This window comes from Strix uralensis, chromosome 9 (genome assembly GCF_047716275.1).
Source record: "Strix uralensis isolate ZFMK-TIS-50842 chromosome 9, bStrUra1, whole genome shotgun sequence".
Taxonomy (NCBI): domain Eukaryota; kingdom Metazoa; phylum Chordata; class Aves; order Strigiformes; family Strigidae; genus Strix; species Strix uralensis.
The window spans coordinates 3,228,161-3,251,590 of NC_133980.1; the positions used below are offsets into that span (position 1 = coordinate 3,228,161).

The window sequence follows — 23,430 nt, forward strand, 5'->3', positions numbered from 1 at the left end:
GCACAACCCGCATGCCAAAAAAGCTTTTAAAACAACTTAATTCCAATATGCAGCTGGATACACTTTCTTTTGGCTCTTCTGCTATGGCATCATAATGTTGTTTATAGTTTATTAGAAGCAACTATCTCAATTGCCAGTCTTGAAAGTTTACATGAACACTTTAGAATATACAAACTCCAACTCATGATACTCAAAGACATGGAGTGCAATACCCAACACATCCCAAGAGATACTCTAATGTACTCAGTATTTTTCTAGTCCTCACATGCGGACCTGCAACATAAACCAGTATGCAGCTACTGTCTTGTGCTGCTATACGACACTATCAGACAGCAGACTAGCACTGTTCTTTACAAGGAGGTAGCTAAGTTAGATAGAAGTTGCTTTTATAGAAAACCACATTATTTAAAAATAAATCTACTAACAAAATTTATATCTCAAAGCCAGAGCATATAATCTATCACCTCAGTAAGATATCTAATTAAAATAACAGATTAGAACCAGCACATATTTTCCTCTGAAGAGAAACAGTTACTGAACTGGTAATATCGAGGTACCACCTCCTACCAGGGCCACTAGGACAGAGCTTTTGAGCAGATTTAGATGAGGACACCAACACTCTAGCAGAGAATACCTTAAAGGATTAGCAGGTTCTCCTAAGCAGGAAAAAATGTGGGCTTTTTGAAATTACTATCTTATCATCATTCTCTTTGAAGAGGTGGTGGGTTAGCTTGATCAGGTAGAATTACCTCCAATTCTTGTATGTCCTGCTTGAATTCAAGTTATAACAGGAGTCTGAGGAGATGGTACCTGCTCTCATCACAGACAACCTGGCCACCAAGTCCAGGTCTCAGGAAGAGATGCTTGATAAGAGGAACTCCATCACAGAATCAACCTTTAAAAGTCCCAGAAATGTGTCTCAAATCAATTCACCCTCCAGGAGCTTAAAATGTTGTATACAATTAGTTCTAGATGCAAATCATTCAATAACTTTTAACAAATGTAGATATGATAGTTGGGATCTTTACTAGTTTTTCGTTCTGCTTTTATTTACAGTTACGATACCCTTACAATATCCACACAAAAACAGGGCAGAAAAAAAAATCTCACCAAAGAAAAAATTGATAGTAAATACCATTCTCCTTTTCAGAAACAATACAAAATAAAAATAATGTGAATCAGTGTATCAGGATACATAACTGCTAAAATAAATACCAAAGCAAAAAAAAGAATTCAGGTTGATGATTTAAATATTTGTTAATTCAAACCATCACAGAAAGTGCTTATTTAAAGCACTGATTGAAATAATTCCATCCCGGAGGCAGCAGATTGCTCCTGCCCTCAAAGTTAAAAATAATATCACCATTAACCTCAGCAACAATTTTCTAATTGCCGAAGATTACAAATCTTTTATGCAACATTCATCCACAGAGAATTCAATCACTCTACTTTGCCTTCCAAAACCACTACTTGTAACAGTAGTTGTTAGGCAAGTCCCTTTTTAAAAAGTCAAACTTATGTGATGTATTTTATATGAAAGTATAAAACATCCTGCAAAATGAAAAAGTCTGTCATACCAATCTCTTTGTAAATTAATGTAGCACCTCACTTTACTATTTATGCATGAAACATAAGTAAGAAGAGAGGCTGCTTGGAGCTCTCCTCTGACATGCCAATGCCAATTGGCACTATGAAACAGGCAGCTAGTCCTACATTTTGTTCCCTAAGTCCTGAGCAATAAGGACTGTCGATCCATGCCAGCAAACCAGTGACCATCAGTAGAAACAAAGAGGGCAAAGTTCAGTTTTCAGAGCATCCAGAGTTACAAAACTGTTAGTGCTCTTTCAAGAGCCATAAAAAAACACTGCCAAAATGCACACTCATGCTCTCTGTTTCTCTCAAACATGCAGGAGAGAGATAAAACAGTATTCATCCTAAACCACAGAAATAACCCTTACACATACATCTCCCAGGTTTTGGATCTCAGGCAGTGTATAAACAATGGTACACTGACACTGATGATAGTTTTCCTATGGCTGCCTGGTGATCTTGCTAGGACAGTTTATTAAATATGTTCAGTCTCAGAGCAATCTAAAATTAAGGCAAGCCATGATGCAAAGAAACACACACTATTCTCCTTTTTCTCCGCTACTCACATTCTTGTCTTGAAGTCCCAAACTCCGCTTCTCATCTCCCTCACCCCCTTCCTGCGTTGGAGTCCCTGTGCCTTGTTATTCCAGTAAGAACACTGGATGCTTTCAATTGCATGGCCAGAAAAGGTAGCAACAGGTTTTTTTTCAAGCAGTTAGTAAAAATTTACTTTCCTTGTCATGGCTCAGAGTTAACTGCATCTCCAAGCACGTAGTGTAAGACAACCCACCTTCAACTCTCTCCAGTGGAACCCCAGCAGCGTCCTGCTCACAGACAAGTAGGCTTAATCCTCACAGCAGCTGTGATCAGCTGTGCTGAGCACCACCATCCCAGTATCAGGTGATCATTATCACAGGCCTTTCACAACAAAATCTCAATTACAGGAGAACACGAGTTATAACACAACCATCTATCTACACATACTGTAATCCTATATATGACTTCGGTCACTTTGGCATCTCCCAGTTAACACCACTTTGGGGAAATGCGATTGTCTCCTTCCCAGTGTTGCTGCTTCCCTCCTCCTTGTGAACTAAAGGCTGTTTTTATCTACTCTCTAATTATTCTCCTTCTCCCTGCATGATTTCCCTTTTCTTCCATGCCAATAAAGGGCCAAACTTAGAAAGATCAGGAGTAAATATCCAATGAATATACTAGTTTTGTGCAGTGGGATCATCCAGACTCTCGTCCAACTTCCCTGCTTCTCAGCAGAAAGAAACCCACTGTAACCACACCACATACGTGTCAGATTAAAAAAAAAAAAACCACATCAAACATTAAAAGCACCTTCTACATCCTACAGTGTCCTATACATCTCTAAAAAGACCCAAGTGATAAATAAAATTTTAAAAAGCTTAGAAAAATTAGGAAAAAAACCCCATTCACACTCAAATGCAGAGAAGCAGATGAAAGTTCAGGGATATAAACATTAAGAAAACTACGGAGACAAGCATATTTCATCCTCCCCTTCCCCCTACTCCCACACTAAGTTTCCATCCCTGAAGCACACAGCCTTAGATAGACATTTTATTTAACACTGATCACAATCTCATATTTCAAAACCTCAGCTTCAGTGTGCGTTTAGAGGAAACAACCATTTCAGGGAAAGTTTAGGCAATTCTGTGGTGCAGTCCACGCATAGACTACCTGCAAATAAATCATGTTCCCATTTAAAATGCAAGTTTAAGGAAGTGCAAGCGAGCCGTAACACACCAGAGAACTATATTACGGGCCACACACTTTAACTTATCAGAAGACATGTTTCATGCCCTCCAACAGTTTTCTGTCTGGTGGAGAATAAAAAAGTAAAGCGATTTATTACATTAAAAAGCATATTGATCGAAAGCAGTACTGTATGATAGTTTCAGCTATTATAAGAGAACTTAATAAAATCAAGTGTTTATCCCTGAAGGGGATTTTGAAAAAAAAAAAAAAAAGCCTTTTCAACATTTATGACAATGAGAAAATTTGCAAGGGATAACATTTTAGCACTGAAAGTAAATGCAAATAAATGTTCATTTCTCCAGGGGAGCTTTGAGGTTTGCCGACATGACGTGCTAAGGATAATTGCATTGTGGTTTAGCAGTTAAAACACGTACTTTGATTGTCTGGCTGGAGATGTCAGCTGCTCACACAGCTGTGAATCAGACAAGGTCGGAGATGATGAGAGCCAGCAATGTTTCAGCATCATAACCAATTTGTATCAGCAGCAGTAGGATTGGTACTCCGTGCTGCCACGCAGCTCTCAGAAGTTCGTTACGGCACCCAACCGAACGCACAATGCTTCTTCCTCTCCCCTTGTCTGCTTTGCTTTATCACGCTGCAACTCGGACGCTGCTCTCCCCAGATTCCAAGCCCCTGTCCTGGCTCAGTGCCATATGTAACCACCTGACAGCCACTTTTCTGGAATGACTTTTCTACAAGACTAGAAAGGTAGGTAGAGTTTTCCATTCAGATTATTTTATGGCCTGCAAATTACTCTAGACCTGAAAGCCTAGTCTTAACAAGTACTTTCTGTTCATTTCTTCAATGTGATCAAGATAGTTCAATTATACCAGATTGGAAACAGCTCTGCCATTTAAATATCAGGCCTTATGGCATAAATGGGCAGTTATTTAAACTACAATTTACACACTCTCACCAGTCTCCTCTACTTACCCTGACTCAAGGATTTATTAGTATTGTGGCATCTGCAAATCTTTGTTCTTGTAAACTGCAACAAAATTTACATTTTTTTTTAAGCCATGCTGCTTTCAAATGAAATCTCTACATTTGGCAGTAAGTTTTAAACTGATTTAATAAAAACACTAGCTGAAGTGTTTAATGCTAGCTAAACAACGGGAGTAAAAGCACACAAACAATCCAAAAGAAAAAAAATTCTCCCAACTTGTTGCAACTACTGATTCTGCACACAAGTTACAACGGCCCGGAGACCACGAGCTGTCTGTATGTACATCTTTGTCAGGATGGAAACTGCCTTTTGGACTTGCCTTATCTGTCGTCTTTGTTGTCTTATTACCTTCAGGATGAACTGAAACGCTACAGGGCTAATAAAGACAAAGGGTCATTAAATCTTCATGACCTTCTTTTACATGGAATATCTTTTGGGCTGGCCATGAGCCAGAGAAACTGGTCTGGCCAGATGGACTGGTATCCAGTAACAGTCACTGAACATTGATGATAAGGTGAAGCTGACCCCAGCGCCGCTGTACAGCTCCTCCTGGGTCTGCTTGGGTCCCAGCACATGCAAGGTGCAAAGACTCAAGGGCTGGCACGGGCACACAGAGCACAGCTTGTTGAGGTACAGCATCCCCTGAATGGATGAAGGCATAAGGTTCTTGGGCTGCTCAGCTACAAAAGCACGGTCACAAAATTGCCTGGACGGCATGGGACATGGGCATGTGGGTGAGGAGGCTTGCTGTGCGGCAGCACAGAGCAGGGAGGATGGCAGGAGAGTCCAAAGGGTGCATGAGTTTGTTTAAACTTTAAGGTTTTAACAAATATTACAGTGAAGAAGTGGAGCTAGAGGCATATGACACTTTATGCATAATTATACCAGCTGCTGCCCTTAAATTAGGTTTGGGAACTCTCCTTTTAAGGTCAAAGATTCAAACCAAAGGGCACTACAGGAGGAGTATATAAGCATTTTGTTCCTTTTTCCAGATCTATCAGTAGCCGCACTATGCTTAAAGTGAAGAGCAAGCCCTGAACCTTGAGACCCAAGAAACCTCAGTGCCAGATACCTTTGGATTGCCTTTCTGGGTCAGAAAACCTGACCGATCTCACGCATGACCATGTCCAAGAGATCAGCACGTTCAAAGGCTCCTGGGGATGGGGGAAAGGTGCAGCACTGCCCGTAGTTTCACGTCTGTGAAGGTAATTCCTATGTGCTGAGGAAGCACGCTAGACGGGCCAGGTGAAGGGGCACAGTGCTGAAGGATCCCGACAGCAAGGGAAAATTTAGAGGTGCCAGATCCAGTAAATGGGAACCCAGCAACTAGTACGGAGGAGCCTTCCTACAGGGCCAAGACTGCTGTAGAGAATTGCAGGCACTGGCAAAAACTAGACAGCAGCAAAACAAAGCATCCATATGCCAGGAGAGTGTTCAAAAAGTGAAATTGCCAGAAGCCAAAACTCAGTTTTAAGGAACAATTTACACCATAAATATTGGATCTCCAGCAACAGGGAGGAAGGAGAAATACTTCTCTGGTCCACAAGAGCTCCTGGAAGCATGACACTCAAGACAGAGCTAAAGCAATCTGCTAAGATTGGAAGATTGCTAAGATTGGAAGAATCCAATTTTTCTTTCTCTCACACTATTAAACAAAAAAATGTCCAAGTTGCTGACCTGCAGAACAGAATCAAAATCCTACTGCCCCAAAACTGTATTTACATTTATTTATTATTGTCCAAGCTAGACACTAGGTTAAGCAGGACTAGCTAACAAGTCTTCACCATTGCCTAGGTTGTGTGGTGAGCAGTATCAGTAGCACGAATCAGCCCATTTTTAAGCAATTTAAGATGTTGCTCATTTCTAAGCCTTGATCCCTCTTTAGAGATTGCTTACATACGTAAGGATGTGGCCTCAGCAGTGCTACTGCAGGGTTTCAAGTTCAAAAGCATCAGGCACTCTAATAGCTGTGGTCTGAACATTCCCGTTCGGTAGCTGTGAAATATCCTCCCCATCTACAGCAACAGAGAAGCTGCTGAGCATTGACCACGCAGCAAGAGCACGCACACAAACACTTCCTATGGAGTAGCCCAAATTACTCAAGTTCACGGAGAAACTTAAATGACTTTCATAATCTGAAAGCATCTAAGAATCAAAATTGATTTAATTAAACCAGTGGCAATCAGTTGGCTGCCTGTGCGCCCAAACATGGAAGCACTGATCCAAGCTAAGCTGGCAGACTACATTTAAAATTAATTGACTTTTTGATTTTTATAAAAATTGAAAAAGACTCAATTCTACACCCAATGATACAGCTGTGAATGGAAGCGATAAGAGTGCCTACTTCCAATTACATATTTTTACACCATTTTAATCAATTTTAAGTCACAGTTTTGTACAGCAAATGAGAATATAGTGTAGACCTAAAAATTAGTAAGTGTGGTTTTGTAGGATGAAAATCATAGCCCTGTAATATGACAGCTAAGAATTAAAACTTGCATAAACTAAACAAAATGACAGAAATGTTCCAATATATCATTTTGGCTTGTATTTTCAGCCACTGGTGTGGAATTTATAAGCAGATTTGAGACTTGCATATCAACATGACCTCACCTATGTAAATATTTATTCAAACATTTAGGCACTTCGCAGAGGATTCTAGATTAGAAACTGAAGGAAATTACTGTAAAAGGAAAACCATCCCAGTAGCTGCTTTTTAAAAACTGCAAAGCCTCAAAGACTTCACCTTAAAACTAGTCTATAACATCCATAAAAACTCAAAGCTGTTGTTTGATCTGTTCTTACATTTTATAAAATCTCAAGCCATTAATCCTTAATGGCCTTTACACAAAAGTATGATAGAAAAATTTTCATCACTAAGTTTGCTGAAGTAGTTCAGTATCAGAGGAACAGGTTTTGAATTAGAATTAGCAGATACAGATAAATTTAGAAAAAAGCAAAAATTGTTAGCTTCCTCTTCTTTCAACACAGCATAAACACCTTCTGCTATTAGTATCAGAAACTAAAAAAAAAAAAAAATATCTCAAGATCACCAAAATATTAGCTCATTAGTTCATGTTTGGTAGGAGGCAAACATTATCTTCCAACTGTCAACTAATATCTCTAATTAAATGGAATAAATTTCGCCCTATGAATGCCTGAAAAGATGCTCATCATCACAGCACAGCCTACACCCAGGTGAGTTCAGGTCATCAGTTTGTGAAGGAGTTAAAAGTCACGTTAACTGGTACGAACACCAGTGTACAGACACTATGTCCTATTCTGACAGGATAATTTAAAGCTGCTTGCTGATATCCTCACCCATCTGGTACATTTAGGGTAGTTTACCTGGTTGCCTTCACTGAGGACTAAGTCATCTCATATTCATTAGAGGAGAATATGCACACGAGCTGTGACCATGGTATGCAGCATTTTAGAAGTTCCCTTCCCAACCTAACCTTGCGGCAACTTGTTTGTTGCGGCGGGCCTGAAGACAACAGCAAGTTCACCCCAATGAATCAGGGAGGAATTAATCAGACTTTCAAGTACCTGTATTTTAAATGCACGGCAGGCTCATTTAAACACAGCTGGCATGGTGCCCTCTTCTCCACGCCTTACCTCAGCATTCACGTTTCCATAATCTCAGACAACGCCAGTAAGGACTCTCACCATTATCTTCCGACCTTTCCCTTTTTTTTTTTTTGACTTTGTAAGTTAATCAGTAACAAGAGACTTCTGCCAACAGTTTGCGCTACTGATTTCAAGGTCCTGTGGCACACAAAGCATTATGTGATTCCATGTCTGGTTACAAACATCAGCCATTTATACAGCAAATTCCCTCCTTTCACATTTAAGCTCCCCAATCTTTCCATACATGATGAATAAAAATAAAAAGGTGTATTTCACATACTGCAACACTCTATCAGCAACTCTAAAAACCAATGCTCTCCTCCACACCTACAGGTCCTAAGGAACAAGCCTTGCCACGTTCCCATTCAAGGAGGCGAAGAGAAATAAAAAGAGCAAAACATTTTTTATGAGACAGTTACTGAGCTTTAATTTCCCACCGTTGTTATCCACATCAGTTTATGACTGCAAACAAGCACAGGCAGCATATAAGGTACTATCTATTACTATAATTATTTTTAAAGTCTTCACCTCATGGGGTTAGGAAAAAACAATGATATGCAACATAGCCATAACCATAAAACTGCAGATGGTAGCTGAGCTACTTTGTTCTTGTCTAATACTGAGATCTCATTAAACTGTATGCTTAAACCTTAAATATTTAAGAAAAGAATCCTTTAGTAAATGCTAGTTAAAATAGTTAAATCATTCTGATTAAGTATCCATCCTTCCCTTGCTCAGCTTTCAAGCTCATTGTTTGTTATTTTATCATTTTATGCGGTTTGCCACTTCTCAATCTCCGAGCCTAGATAGCCCAAAACTTCTGTATAAAGGAAAAAGGGGGGAAAAAAAAAAAAAAAGTACTCAAGCCATCTTTCATCTTTAAGCCTTACAAAGAAGCTGATAAGAGAAGAGTCAAACACTTCCTTCTCTTCTTTTCTAAGTTAGATCACCTTGAAGACTCCTTTGGCCAAAGTCATTCAGTGAGACAACTGGCAGAAACTCTTCATCATTCTTCCTAAGTCTGCTTCTTCGCCCTGTACCTGTTCTACCTTATTATTATTATTATTATTCAATCTTCAAGAAAAAAACTTTTTATAAAAGGAAGACTGCACTACACACCATGTATCGAGTTTTATCTCTGAAATATTAATGCCTTTAACAAGTAATTGCAGCAGCACACCAGATTCTTAGCTGTAACACAGAGCATTAATAATTATTTTTGCTTATTGCTTTCTCATCAAGCCAGCAACAAAATTTAAGTAAACGGCTGCCAAACTATTCAGGCTAAAATTGTAAGATGGAAGAGGAAATGAAATAACAGAAAAGTAGAATTTATGCAAAATGTTGGCAACATTTAAGCAAAACTCAGAAATCTTCATAAATTAGCACTATACAGTAATTCATATTACTTGAATCATGCTTCCCTATCCTTCCACTTCAACATGATATGGCAGGAAGTAATTAATGGAGACACACTCCCTTGTATATAGCTGGAAAGAATTAATCTAGCAACTCATTTGTGGTATTGTCAGTTTGGAAAAACAATTTTTCCCCATATAGAATGGTTTGTTGCACATGTAACTCGAGATTAGCAGTTCTTTGTTCTTTAAATATACATAAAGAAATTTAATGGGAGTCCATATGGAAAATTTAATCTTCACAAAGGCTTTTCTACATACACGGGTAAAGTGTTCCACAGTCATTTATATTTTTAAAAAAATAAAAATAAGACATCCATAAAACCAATTCAAAGAGATCTGAAATTTAATATTATGTACTACAGATTAAATAAGAGAATTAAATTTTGCTATTTCTTTTTTCTCTCCTTTTTTCTACTCAAAACAAGACCTGCTAACATTAAAACCTATTTTTCATAATTTAATTTTTGCTGTACTCACAGCACACAGTTCATTCTCTTCTGATCCGTTTTACATAAAATCTAAAACTAGAAAATAGTTATGTCTTCAATGATTAGGCACTACTTCTGTAGGAGTAAAGGCCACTAAGAACATCTGGGGATTTCATTAGAAGGATAAATAAGAGATACTAGATACATATATTTTTAAAATATTAATGTTAGTAAGGTTTGGGGAGAGATCTGCTAATCCTTTCAAAATGACAGCCTCCTACTTTGCCACTGAATCAATTAGAGCAAGTTCTGAGGAATCAGAATACAGAAGACAAATAAGCTTTCCACAGATCCAGTACTACCATTAACATATCCTATGGATGTAATGCCAAGATCCACAATAAAACAAACCAACAAACATATATAGGGCACATGCTTGTCATTTAGCTATTCTCTGTGTTAACTCTGGATTATTTAATATAATGAGTTTGCAATCAAATGTAGGGCAAGGTATGTATATGATATAAAATTAATGAAAGAGTTAAGATCGCCCTTTCACAACGCAGAAGTCCAAGCATGTATATCGTAGTTCTATCAGTAACAATCTTGGAATACTGTTTAAAAACATGACACAGATATTCCTGCAAACTTCTTTTGACTGATCAGACAAGGAAAACTGCCAGTTTAAACAAAGGGGAAGAAGGCAGAAGACAGAGCACAAGCACCTTCCGTCCAAAGCCTGAGAAAACAAAAGACCCAGATGTACCAAATATACTGACTAGCGCCAGTATTCCTCCAGAAGATCTGTACCAGTTTGTGATACATATAAATATATATTTCTACCTGTATTCCTCGAAGGCCAAGGGATGGTGAACTGGCATAAGTAAGCCAGTAAGAGTTGGCACAGCCGTGCCCCAACTGAAATCAGACATAAAAACAAAAACAGGGTTCAATCATGACCAGAATTTTTTATGAGGCCGATAATTTTCAATATCCAAAGTGTTTGCATTATTTTGAAAAGGACAAAACACCAGACGCTGAGAGACAGGTGACTGACTCCCTTTACAACCATGCAGGCAGTAGAAGAGCAGCTTTTTGATAATCTGCCTAGGGCCTGGATTTTTCAGGCAGCACTTACAGGTTTAGAGGGGCAGCAGCTGCCATCCTTGTGCTCCATGAGTGTCTGGTCACTGCCAGGGCTTTTCTAGGAAGGACTCTGACTACTTGGACTGGGAAAGCAGCTGGAGGAACACCCAAGCTCTCTTGCTGCCTTACCCCTCCTCAGCAAGAGCATTTATGTGAAAAACTTCAACGTGTCTCTCCAGCTTCCATCATCCCAGCCAAACCTGAAAGGTTTGATATCCTCACATGTTTGGTATGCTCATACCCAGCATAATGGTTGCTCAAGCTCATTTGTCACACAAGGACAAATTCTTTGTCCTTTTCCACAGTTATGAAACATGTGCTTTGTGCTACACAAAAAGCTACGTGGCAGCACCACAATCCTGAAGAGGAAGCTATAGTTTCAACCTTTGTCACCTGTAATAAAGTATCCCATCAAGCTGTAATACCAATTACACAGCACAACCTAAAGCAATTCACTCTGCCTCAAAAAAAGTTAAGAGGTTAAACACCAAAAAGTTTCAGAATGACAGTTTTCCTGGCTTTCCACTAGGGAGGGGACAAGCATGACGGCGCAGTTGTAATGACTTAAAAACTAGATGCAATTCACAAACATGATACTCGTTCTCAGTGACTCGCTGGTCCTGACTTGAGAGTGAATTACTGCGAAGCCACGTTTTACGCACACCAGCTTTAAGGTTGCACACACGCCTGCCTTTAAGAGGACTCCTCTCCAGCCCCTGCTGATGAGCCCAGCTCCTGACAGGAGGGGGAGACCAGCCCTGTGCCAAAATCAGATCACACCACACTTCGCTGTAACAAAAGATGACTCCAGGGAGTTTGTGCTCATCATCGCTATGCCACGCACGTAAGAGCCACCTCCAACGGCTTTTACTTCAGTTAAACCTTTACTACTGCAAAGGGCAGAGGGGGTATAAACACATTTATACCGCGTCGATTGTGGAGGGGGTAATGAGAGAGAAAGGGAACGGAGTATCTCTCAACCCCCCGCTCCAAGAAACAAGGAACCCCCGCCCCCCAAAGTCTCAAGATAACCGCACAACCCCGGTGAGCAAGAAAACATCCGTTCCTTACCCTGAAGCCATCCCCCCTCACCGCATTCCCCCCCCCCTTTTTTTTTATCCAGCTGAGCACTTGCCTCTCCTCCGTGCCCATCAAATATCCCGAAGATAGAGGGGTGAGTCTTGTTCACCAGGTCAGTGATTACTTCGAACCTGTCCTCCATGTGATCCCTCCGGCCTTGGATGGAGTAGACAGCCACGTTGTGGCTCTTGAACTCCCAGGTCTTGGAGAACTCTGCGTCCAGCACGTCTAGCCCCCCGAGCCTGTCATTCTGCATGATTTCGGCCACCTTGCCCTTCACCATCTTCACCGCATCCCTGCTGGACTTAACAATGGTTTTCACCTCATCCGTGTGGAAGAAATAACTCCACAGGGCCAGGCTGATGCACAGCAAGAACAGGGTCTCCGGTCTAAGCAAGAAGTAACGCATGATCCGACCCAGCAGAGACAGCAAAGTCATTGTATCCTCTATCATTTATTATCGAGACCGTGTATCCCCCACACCATGCAACGCGCACCCCGGCGGCGGGGATGGCTCCGAGCCGAGGCAGCGAGTCAGTGCATGCTCCGCCGGGGCGCAGCCGGCGGGCGGGCAGCGCCGAGTTCCGCGCCCCGTCGCTCCCTCCTCCCGGCGGCGGCCTTTTTTTTTTTTTTTTTTGGCGGGGGAGGGGGGGGCACCGCTCCGCGCCCCGCCGCAGCCAGGCGGCGGCCACCGGCGCGTCCCGGCCCCGCGGCGCCCCGTCCCTCCCCGCGGGGGGGAGCGGGCCCGGCTCGGTAAGCTCCGCCGGTGCCGCAACCCCACCCCCCCCACCCCCCAACCGCGGCCCCCCTCAGAGCCCGAGCCCGCCGCGGCGCGCCCCTAGGCCGCTGCTCCGCCTGCGGGGCCCCACGGGAGGCCGGAGCTCTCGCAGCTCGCCCCGCCGCGTCGCGGAGCCAGCGGCCGGCCGCAGCGAGGAGGTGCCTGGCAGGGCCGCCCGCGGGTACCTGTCTCCCGTGTCCCCCACGCCTTGCGCCGGGCCCTCCCCCGGGGCGGAGCGCCGCCGCCGCCTCCTCGCCCGACTACAAGCCCCGGCGGCCTCCACGGGAAGGGGGGGGCGGGCACCGGGACGGGCCCGGCGCGAAGGCTTCTGGGACTCGTAGTCCGGCGAGGGCCGCGGAGCGGGGGGCTCAGGCCGGGGTATTCGGGTGCAGGAATAGCGGCGGAGCCCCATCCCTTACAGACAGCCCCGACTCCATCGGGGATCCCCGGGGCAGCTGCCGCTCGGCCGCAGCTGACCGTCTTTTGGAAGCCGGGGGGACCCCATCAGCCACCCATCCTGCTGCTGCTGCTGCTGCTGCTGCTCCAAACCCCGGGCAACCAAGAAACACACTGCTGGGATTTATCAAGAAAATAATCTTACAAGACTATCACCTAGTTTCCAGTTAAATTCACAGGCTGGCAGGTGAAGGGGAACCAAAGCAGAAATTTTGGAATTATTAAACTCACAGTAGAGTTTGCCGAGACAGCATTTTAATGGAAAAAAAACCCCAACCCAATACTCAAAAATGTGTTTTCTCTCTCTCTGCCCCCTTTCTGTAAGTTGTCATTTTTCTGCTAACTGATAAGCAATGAAAATTACAAGCTGCGACTGTGTGAACAGAAGTTTGCTGGAATAGAAACAATTCAGCGTAGCGCCTGAGCTGCAAATGAGCTGGAGCGGTTGTCAGCCAGCTGGCAGAGTGGGGGGCTGAAAACTGACAAAATTCCTCACCAGCCTCAAAGAGTATGACGGATAAGAGTCAAACAGGTAAGAGTGGTGCTGAAAATGAATTAGTAAACCACAAAACCAGTCTGAAATTTTGAGTGAAAAATATAATAAACAGTCTTTCAGCAAAGCCTGAGGAGTTCAGGTTGCGCCTTCCAAGTCTTCCAGCAGCTCCCACTTCCTTAGGAGTTTTGGTCACATCAAAGTCATACACAAACGCACATAAACTATGGTTTTACTAGTTTTTTCAAAGATCAGCTTAAGTAAATTACATAAACCCAAACCTGGTTAACCCAAAGGTAATGATTTAAGCCTTTTTGTGTTTGATTCTTACATCCAGCTCTGAGAAGCAGGAAAGTTAATGACATATGTTGTATATAACGATGATAAGGCTTTAAATCTTAGTTACCTAACACTTTATTAGTATCTCAAAGGACTGTCCAAAGTTGTACATTTTAAGCCTGAAGAAACTCTTACCTTTATCTTCCCATCTGTCACTGTCCACTTGAGTTGAGACGCAGGGCTCTTCACCTGAAAGGCCAAAATAAGCACCCATGAGTTTGGTAATTATGGTAACAACACAGATTTGAGAGCACCTACAGCTCATGGTGCTGACTGAATAGCTAACCCAACATGTACTGCCAGGAAACAGAAGACTAAATGTGACAAACAGAAGCTGAAATAAGTTGCACCTATGAAATAATATTTCTGCTACTACAAACTTTGTAGCTACATCTAGCCTGAAGCTAGTAGTTCCGTCACACCCCATTTTGTCAATAGCACTTTTCTAGCAAAACTCCTCAGTTTTCTTCTATCTGAACTGTGTCTTAACGTGACTGGAACACTTGCATTACAACACAGATCCCTCAGCACAGTCAATTTGTCTTTGTATGTGAGCCCCCAGAGAGCTGATTTCTTCCCCCTTGGCTTTTTGCTGTATCTGCTGCAGCAACTCCCCTTTGAGTTGTTCATTGTACTGGCTGGAAGCCGCATGTGGCCGCTAAGCAAAACTGGCTCCATAATGATTGTGTTTGTTTTCAATAATAACTGTGTTATGGCTTCTTTTAATTCTATTTAATTTTTTGTTTAATGAAAGATAAAATATATGTAAAAATGTGGAGAATATGGCTCACTACCGCCAACTAATTCATTAATTATTTAATCGTCATTTTAATGAAATATAAATGTGTATGTACCGTCAGGGAACAGTGACTTGTATGAAAGTTGTGTTTCACTGATGGCAATTTGATTTCAGACTGTGAGATTGCAAAGTGAAATAACGTGGTTTCAAGCCAGAGAGCGCACAAATCGCTCTTCCAGCCACCAGTGTGCACCTCCTCATTGTTATTTCAGTTGCTGAGGACTCGTATCCATACAGTGTCCAACAACTTTCTCCAAAGAAGTAACAGGATCGCTCTGTGCTAAATGGCCCCAGAAGCAGAAGATGCTCCAGACTACCTTGGAGCAGTCCATTAGCAAAATGATTATTGTTGCCGATCTTCCACTGCATTATACATATTTTATACTGCAAGAGAGTTTGAGTTGGTTCCAAAAGGATCGCGGCTGTGAAAATATGATCTGAAATGCTTTGCAGCTGCAGAGTGTCTAAAGCTTTCCCTTCTGAATGGCCCATGAAACAATAGGGTACGGGCAAAGCCTTGTTCTGCTAAACACATGTAACTGTAGCAACTGTCATCATGATGGGGCCATCTCAAAGTAATCCATGTAAATATTCAACCCCTGAAATGGAGCTATCCACTGATTAAATGCTAATAATCCAGGTATTAAGTACTACACGAATGTACCATGAAGCGCAAAATTCAAAGTGACACTGAGACCGCCCAGTGGTCTGGTCCAGAGTGAGCCAACAAACCCCCTTACGGGTTTCATTCTGCCCTCCATGGCCGAATCCTGCACTGCTTACTCTAGCAAATCTCCCTGGTGGGGAAACAGAACTTCAAGATCCAAACATTCTTTTAAACACTGGAAATCAATAATAAAAATTTCACAAATATTTGGCATTAAAGAATTTCATTTTGGTTTTGTTGGGGGGGGGAATTCTGACTCTTGTTCATTTGTGAAAGGAATGAAAATCCATCACTGAATCAGCTTCACAAATAAACTTAATATTTATACACGATGTAATGAGCTGAACAGATGGAAAAAACATTTCTTGCTCAACAGCTCCTCCTACTGCTTACAGGTAGCATGAAGCTAGCAAGGCATAATTTGTTTTCCTGCATTGGCTACGGAAGCAAATAATCTGCTAATATGAATATGTGTTATAATACACAGGAATTGCGTATATGTTGCTTGATGTGGAATAAAATGGGAAATTATTTTGGCACCAAGAGAAAAAACCCCAAACATACAACTTTCATTCACAGGCAATTTTCATGGTATCCAGAATTAAAATACAGGATAAGATACTGGGGAAAGCACTCACTTTTCTCCTAGTCTGCATAATACCAACACTGTTAGCATTATCATTGCTTGCTTATAATAGAAAAACAATGGTTTTGATTGTAAGAAGCCTCATTTTGTAAAGATACTTACAAGAATAACTTAAATAATAAGAACAATAAAAAAATATTTAATTTACTCTAGTTGCAAACTGAATTTACTATTATTTTACCCTGGGGATGAACAGTGAAGATACAATACTGAATGGGTCATCAGCATTACTGGACAACTTTACTAACATGAGGCATTTAGCTTGATGGAAATTTCCTTGTAAAAATACTACCAAAATCTGTAAAATTTCTATTCTATAATATTCTCTGTGTTGCTAAAATCTGGTATATTCTTCTGTCACTATTTACTGTATTCTTCTGCCTATTTGAAAAGTCTTCTGAGGATTTTCAGATTCAAGCAGTGTTACTAGCATAAACCAGAAGTGCACACTGATGGACCTTACTGCAGGTTTGTCCTTACGCTGCAGGTCAGAACACTGAAACTTATATCAAAGTACTCCCAGAGCCATCTCCCTTTTCTTCTGTTAATACAGAAAATCATAATAGAAAAATTAATATCAATGATAACTATAAAACTGGCTTTTTGCCTGTCAGAAATAAAACTGGTATGCAGTAAAATATCTTTTCAGATGTTTTAAAGGAACAAATTTTAGAATATTCAGGATGACAGACAGCTCTCCAGAGGAATAACAGTATAGCAACATCATAAACTGTTTTCTACCATAGTTTCGATAACAGGTAAATAAAGTTTAGGTTTTCTGCCAGTGAATTTTATCCTTTCTTTTGATCTCAGTTGATATAAACAACACTTTCTAAAGATTGTTTCCAGAATTTTAGGTTGCAGAAAATGCCAAGCATTGCAAGTAAATTCTGCCTTCTCCCTGGTAAACCCAGGAGAAATCTTGTTATAGGATTTTTGCTCATCTTGCATCTCCGTTGAAGAGGAACATTTGCAGATGTGGAATGAAAACAGCAATTTTCCACACAAGTTGTTCTTTTCTATTTTCCATGATTCTCAATTCCCATTCCTCATTATAGTACATCTCTGTGTGTAAACTCTGATTTTTGTTTATTTCCTGGCAACATAAAGTGACCTTAGTGTCAGTGAGAATGAGAGTCACGGGCTGCAGGGAGATTTCTGGAAAACAGAGTCCTGTTTTAGCAACATCTTTTATTTAAACACAAGATTCTGTTACGGAATAGCGTGCACCAAACCACAACAGTGAAGCAGTGTATCGCTGTGCAGCTGAAGCACATCCTGGATATATTGGAAGGTTAAATGTATGCAGGTACCTGCATGCAGACAGATGACATGAGAATGGAAATCCCAGACCTGGCTTACTAATGTTGGGGTATATAATTTCTGATTATAATTATAGAAGTCAATACAAGTTATCCCCAAAGTTAACATTAGTTTGAGAAAATAAAAATCAAAACCCCTACCACTGCAATTTCCCAAGGAAACTAAGGGGTGTTGTTTATTAGTGTTTACACATTCTTATTTACTTTTAATGCCAGAGTCAAACTATCCTGTGATACACATAATCAAGAAAAGATGCCAATACTTGTTTTATAGAAAAATTTAACCAGGGATGTATTTCAGAAGGAAATTCTGGAGTCTTATCAACTTACAGAACCTTGAATTAATACAATTCTAGAATTGCAAGAAAAAGTGAAACATCTTTCTACGAGTGAGCTCACATGCTGATGTAAAGACAATCTACAGCTGGCATAAGGAAGTGGGACAGAAAGAAGCTGGTAGGAATACAATGTGATCCTGGTCTCAGTAGTTATACAGTTACCAGGTCATCCAAATATATAAAAGGCTCATGAAAAAACTGTAATATTGACAGTGACAATGAAATGCAAACAAAACCCTGAAGCTCTGTTCCTGCTGAAGTCAGTGGGAGTCTTTGCCTTGGACCTTGGTGGGAGCACGATCCCAAAATTTTGATTCTCTCAAGGTCATGACATACTCTTGGAAGTTGTCACTGGTTTATTCTGAGGCTTCCCAGTTAGGCCCTCTGTATCATAATTATTCAAACCACATTTTTCCCTGTCATTTTCCAGAGATGAACTCACTGAGAATTGGAGCATGACTGAAATATTGCCCAAAAAGCCCGGCAGATAAAGCTGAAAATGATCCCGACTGCCAAAGCTGCTATATAAAGTATTCTTTCATTTAAATAGCAGCATAACTTTGCATCACTACAGAATGAAGATATCTTTGAAAATGTTTGTAAAGTATTTGCTGGTGAATTAATGCATCACAAACTTACCACTTTAATGAAGAACTCCAAAATATGCAAGGAAAATATAAATAGAAGCTAAACAATTTAGAATCACTTTGAATTAGATACAAACTGGCAGCATTGTTATTACGTCTTTCTTGGATTTGAACACAAATTGATAAAAATCAACAGCAAAGCAATCTTAATTTTCTTCTTCATTAATTTTTACTCTTTAGCAGATGTTTCTTGTCTTTGTTGTAGACGATTTAATTTGCATTAAGGAAGAGACTACAAATTTGATTTATACATTTTAATTCCTTGCATTTTTACTTCTTTCAGGTATATTTGAATGCAAATCATTATGGGCTGCATTCTGGACTCAATCCTTAGGTCAGCCATGCTAGGCTTGTACCAAAACTGAGATGAGAGGGGAACCGAGGTTACAGATGCCTTTTTTGGTGACTTACTCTAAAACTAAAATTAACTGTGGACTCAGCTGACTGCACAAATTAAAACAAATCCCAAGCTGCGCTCAGTTCCATGACTCTCCAAGAGGTTAGGCTGCAGCCACGGTGAATTTCAAAGGAGCAGCAGCAATCCAACCCAGACACCTTCCCTTGACCATACTCTTAATATACCCCAAAAAGTAAAGCCTTCTAAAAGGCTTGATAGAGAGAACTCGGCTCTGGGCTACTTAAGATTTCCTTGAGCAAGCCAGGTAAATTGGTTTTCTGACTGCTTTATGGTCCCTGAATGGCATGAAGCAGGCAGCCTGTGTTCCTTTTGTCTCTGGGAATATGTGATTGATTCTCACACACTGCTTCATTTTCATACGCAGCCTCAGGGACAGGCTCCTTTTAGTCCATTCAAAAGGCTCACTTATTTTCCCAGATTTTGGTGATGGAGATAGAGAAATATTCATACAAGGATGGTGGAAGAATTTTTTATTGGGGCATGGAGAATTTATTAAGACTTTCCCCATTTTTTAAATTATAGTGTTTGCATTCATGCCCAGCATTTGAAATTTGCTTGAAATGGGTCTGTCGATAAATAAAGATGAAGCATCGATATCTCTAGGGCTGAAATGGGATATGTATTTTATAAGTGGCAGGAAAAGGAAGAGACTCAGACTTTCCCTAAAGAGCCAGCACAGAAAACTGCAGGAGCATTGCTGATGTCCACTGGATACAGTCATAATCTTCCTCCGAGAGAAATACAAAAGCACAGAAAGAAATACAAAAGTAATTTTAAAAAATCAGAAGTTAACTGTTAGGGTCACTGGCAGAAGAAGACTTTAAAAACATTCTGTGTTAGGTAAACGGCGTAAGCTGCTTAGAGATATTTAGGTGTCTACGCTCCGCTGAATCATACAAGAAAGTTTGGGTTCATAAGAACTGGATGGAGTCAGGAAAGTGATAATTCCCATACACAACTCCTACTCAAGGATGTTTTAAGTAATACCTGTTCTTCTTACATGTCTGCAGTGACACACACATTTCTTTTTGTTTATTCGCCGTCTTCTCCCAGGCAATATGTCTAGTGAGATCCAAACGGCATGGTTTGTACTAAAATAGCTGCATGGGTTGGTACCTTCAGCTGTCAGAACTGTCTCTCCTTCCTTCCCACTTTGTGAAATGTACATACCACAGCACCATCTGCTTCACCAGGACGCAGATTTGCCGCATAGGAGCTGTATTTTAATGGGAAAAATCATCTGACTACAAGAGAATTTTATTACCTTGTTTTAATTTTCTTTTATATCTCCTTTTTCCCCCCCCCTCCAATTCCCACATCAATCCTAGGTCTCCTGAGGCACCAGACTGTGAAGTTGACACCAGATGGGGGAATGAGTTTCAAACAGCTGCGGGCTTCCCTACTGCTCCTTCCAGCTATCAAGGATTCATTTCTGCACGTGCATACAGAAAAAGCTGGTGATAGCAAGACAATACTAAATTCAGTTTTCTCCCCAGCAAGCTCCACTGCTTTCAACATTCTCACAGCTCACAAAATTTGCCACACTCCCAGTATCTGTTCAGAGAGGGCAAAATGACTGACAGCTGCCTTCAGCTGATGAGAAAGAAGCGAACAAAGAATGAGAGCGCGTAGAAGGAATGGAATGTATTTACACAGACCCCTCTGCAGGAGGCTGTTTATCAGATGTTATGAACTGATTTATTTATAGCTAATGACTTCTCCAAAAACATTGTTCTCTGCTGACCTTTACACTGAAATTGAAAGTCAGGAGACCTACTCTGCCAAGAAAATGAAATAATTTTAAACTGAAATAGAGGGGAAAAATCTTCTCACTGTATTCTGAATCCGTTGTTAACTACTGTATCTCCTGCTTTTTTACCTTATTATCTTTGTGGGTTACTATGGGTAGTTGGTATTCCCCAGAATAACCAGGAAACCTGGTACTTGAAAAGAAAATAACCACAACTTGATTTAGGATGGGAGTTGAGGACACTTAGCAGTAATCCCATCAGTTGCTTATACTGTCAGCTCCTTCTACAGGGGTTCTGTCTCTCAGTGGCCTGTGCAATGCCCAACCCATTAGTAATGCTCTGCAAATAAGGGACAGGGATTTGCACTTTCCCAGGCTGACATAATTAGTCGTTGCTTCCTATCAAAATACAGAAAGCAATAACCAGGCTGTTTCAACCTGCTGGATCCCGCCTCTTCTGACTGTCAAACCCACTCACACTAATGCGTTAGAGCTCGGCTTGCAGAACTGAGACGTTTGCACCCAGAGAGGATTGTGCTCTTTCTCTGATCACCACCTCTGCTCTCCCGAGTAGCTTCCAACAGCCCAGCATAGCGAGGTTCAGCAGTACGGGAAATGCCGGCACGCTGGAGTCATCTGTGCCCCAGAGAGACAAGACAGCTAATTCACCTCACGCCGCCGTCAAGCCCCGTGCTGTGGGACTGAAGACACGTGCTTCACCACTGGCTCATCACGGCCAGCAACCCCTGCCATCGCTTTCAGAGCGGGATGCCTCAGGAGTCAGAGAGTGTCCTGTCACCTTTTCCTCTCACAATGCTAGTTAGATGCTGCAAGCACGCAGCAGAGACACAAAAGATGTTGATGAATCTTGTTTGTTGTTGCCCATCGGAGTTAGGATGGAGACCGTTGCAGTAAATGGAAAGCGATGCCGTTTGCTGGAGGGATGATACGGTATTTCACATGCTCGCTATGTCCCGAGCTCTTGATGTCGGAGGGAGGAGGAAGGGTTTGCTCCCTCCCCTGATGCACGGTCCCTATTTCTGCTGCGGTTCCTGCAGCTCTGCACCTCTGGCTTCCTCTTGCGCTCTTGTGCTCCTGGTTCCACCTACCCCCTGGTAGGTGCTGGGGTGGCTCAGGGAGGCCAGAGCCACTGCAGCTTGACTTGACCTGCTACAGAAAAAGGGCCTCAACCACACTCTACTCTGTCACCAGAACTGAGAGCACAAAGAAAAAGCACCCCTTCCTCTGCGGACTCTCATAACATTTCTACTTTAACTTTTAAGCCCAACAAATGTACCTCAGGTAGGCAGATCAACTGAGCAGAAACATCTTAATGTTAGAATTAATCCTGTGCTTTACAAGTAAAACTTGGTAACTGCATGCAGATAGAACAGTTTCTCCTTTCTGCTCCTTGCTGTAATGGAAAAAGTAAAGTATTGAAATAATTTCACAGCTTGGCTAGGCATTAACTAACAGCACTTTCTGTGTAACAAACACATGATGCTATGGATTTGGTAATGGAACAGGAGATGCACTTATATGAGAGGAACTGGGCTACCAGCCAAAAGTTGAGTTCTACTAGTTATGTTCCCAACCAGGAGCAACAGGAATTAATTCTTGAATTGATGAATGTGAGGATAGAAAAGCAAAATATAGCATAATGTGCAGGATGTGTGGGCTGTGTGCATATTTGTCCATCTTTCTTCTATTGCTTTTCTTTATCTGGTCTTTCTAGGTCTGAAAATCCGTAAGAGTCTTGAATCACAAAACTCTTTGGAAGTGAAGCAAGCTATATTTACAACCTAGCTCTTGCGTAAAAGGTGGAAGACCCCCACTCTTTCAGTTCCTTGGAGCCTGGTGGCTTTTAAAGAGTTCCCTTCAGCAAGGGTTGGTTCAATCAGTACATGTGAAACCGTAGAACCACAGTGAAAAAACTAAATGCCCATATAAATGCCCATTTATTCCTTTTACTTGTAAGATTTTAAGATGTTTTTCTTTGTCTCCATAAGTTTTCTACCTGAAACTACCAGTAACAAGCACTCTGAAGAAGATCTGCACTGCTGAGGTATAAGGAGCAGCCTAAGAAATGCAAGATACAAAGCTGAAGCAGTGGCACAAAATGTTGGCTTGTGTAAAATATAGTTTTGAGGCCCTACATGAAGTTCCCTTATAGTGAGTTTTAATTCAAAAGTTGAGAAGATGTAAGGAAGCTCCAGTACTTGTCTGGCACATTTAATGGCAGGTAATAAAGGTCTCTTAGCCCAATAAAATGGATTCTTAAGTGTTTGAGAAGTCTCATGCTGACAAATATCAAGACAGGAGTGGCAATATAAGAAAGCAAGTCAGACAGAACCTCTCTGAAGGAGTGAGAAACCCTCATTTTAAATGAAGATATATATATTTTAAACTTTGGCTAAGTTAAGTTGGGGTGAAGTAATATGTATTTGAAACTGCAGTTGCCATTTTCTAAACTTGCTCTATTACTTTCTTAAGGTTAGTAAGTTCACTTAGTCTTTATTCCTCTATGATACCAAGAGACATTTAACAAGTGTTGTGTCTTAAAATCAGTTTCCCCAAATAGCTGAGTTCTGCTGAAAAATCTAAAATTAAAGGCTTTTTAACTGTGACCCTTCTCTGGAAAGGCAGTTCAGCACATAAATAGTCTCACTGACCTTCAGCCTGTGCTCTGATATACACAGTTCTCCTGAATTTATCTTGGGAATGTATATACTACTGAGATCAGTGGCACTA

The 23,430-nt window shown here is 41.3% G+C and overlaps 1 protein-coding gene across 1 annotated transcript in view; it reads right to left on the reverse strand.

The window, feature by feature from the left end:
- The window catches only part of PPM1L (protein phosphatase, Mg2+/Mn2+ dependent 1L), a 107,570-nt gene extending 94,861 nt beyond the window's left edge, over window positions 1-12,709 (reverse strand). The window contains exon 1 of the mRNA XM_074878442.1: window positions 12,082-12,709. Within this exon, the coding sequence (XP_074734543.1) occupies window positions 12,082-12,480 (399 nt within the window). The 5' untranslated portion in view covers window positions 12,481-12,709. The remainder of the gene's footprint in view (window positions 1-12,081) is intronic.
- Window positions 12,710-23,430: the final 10,721 nt, after the last annotated feature.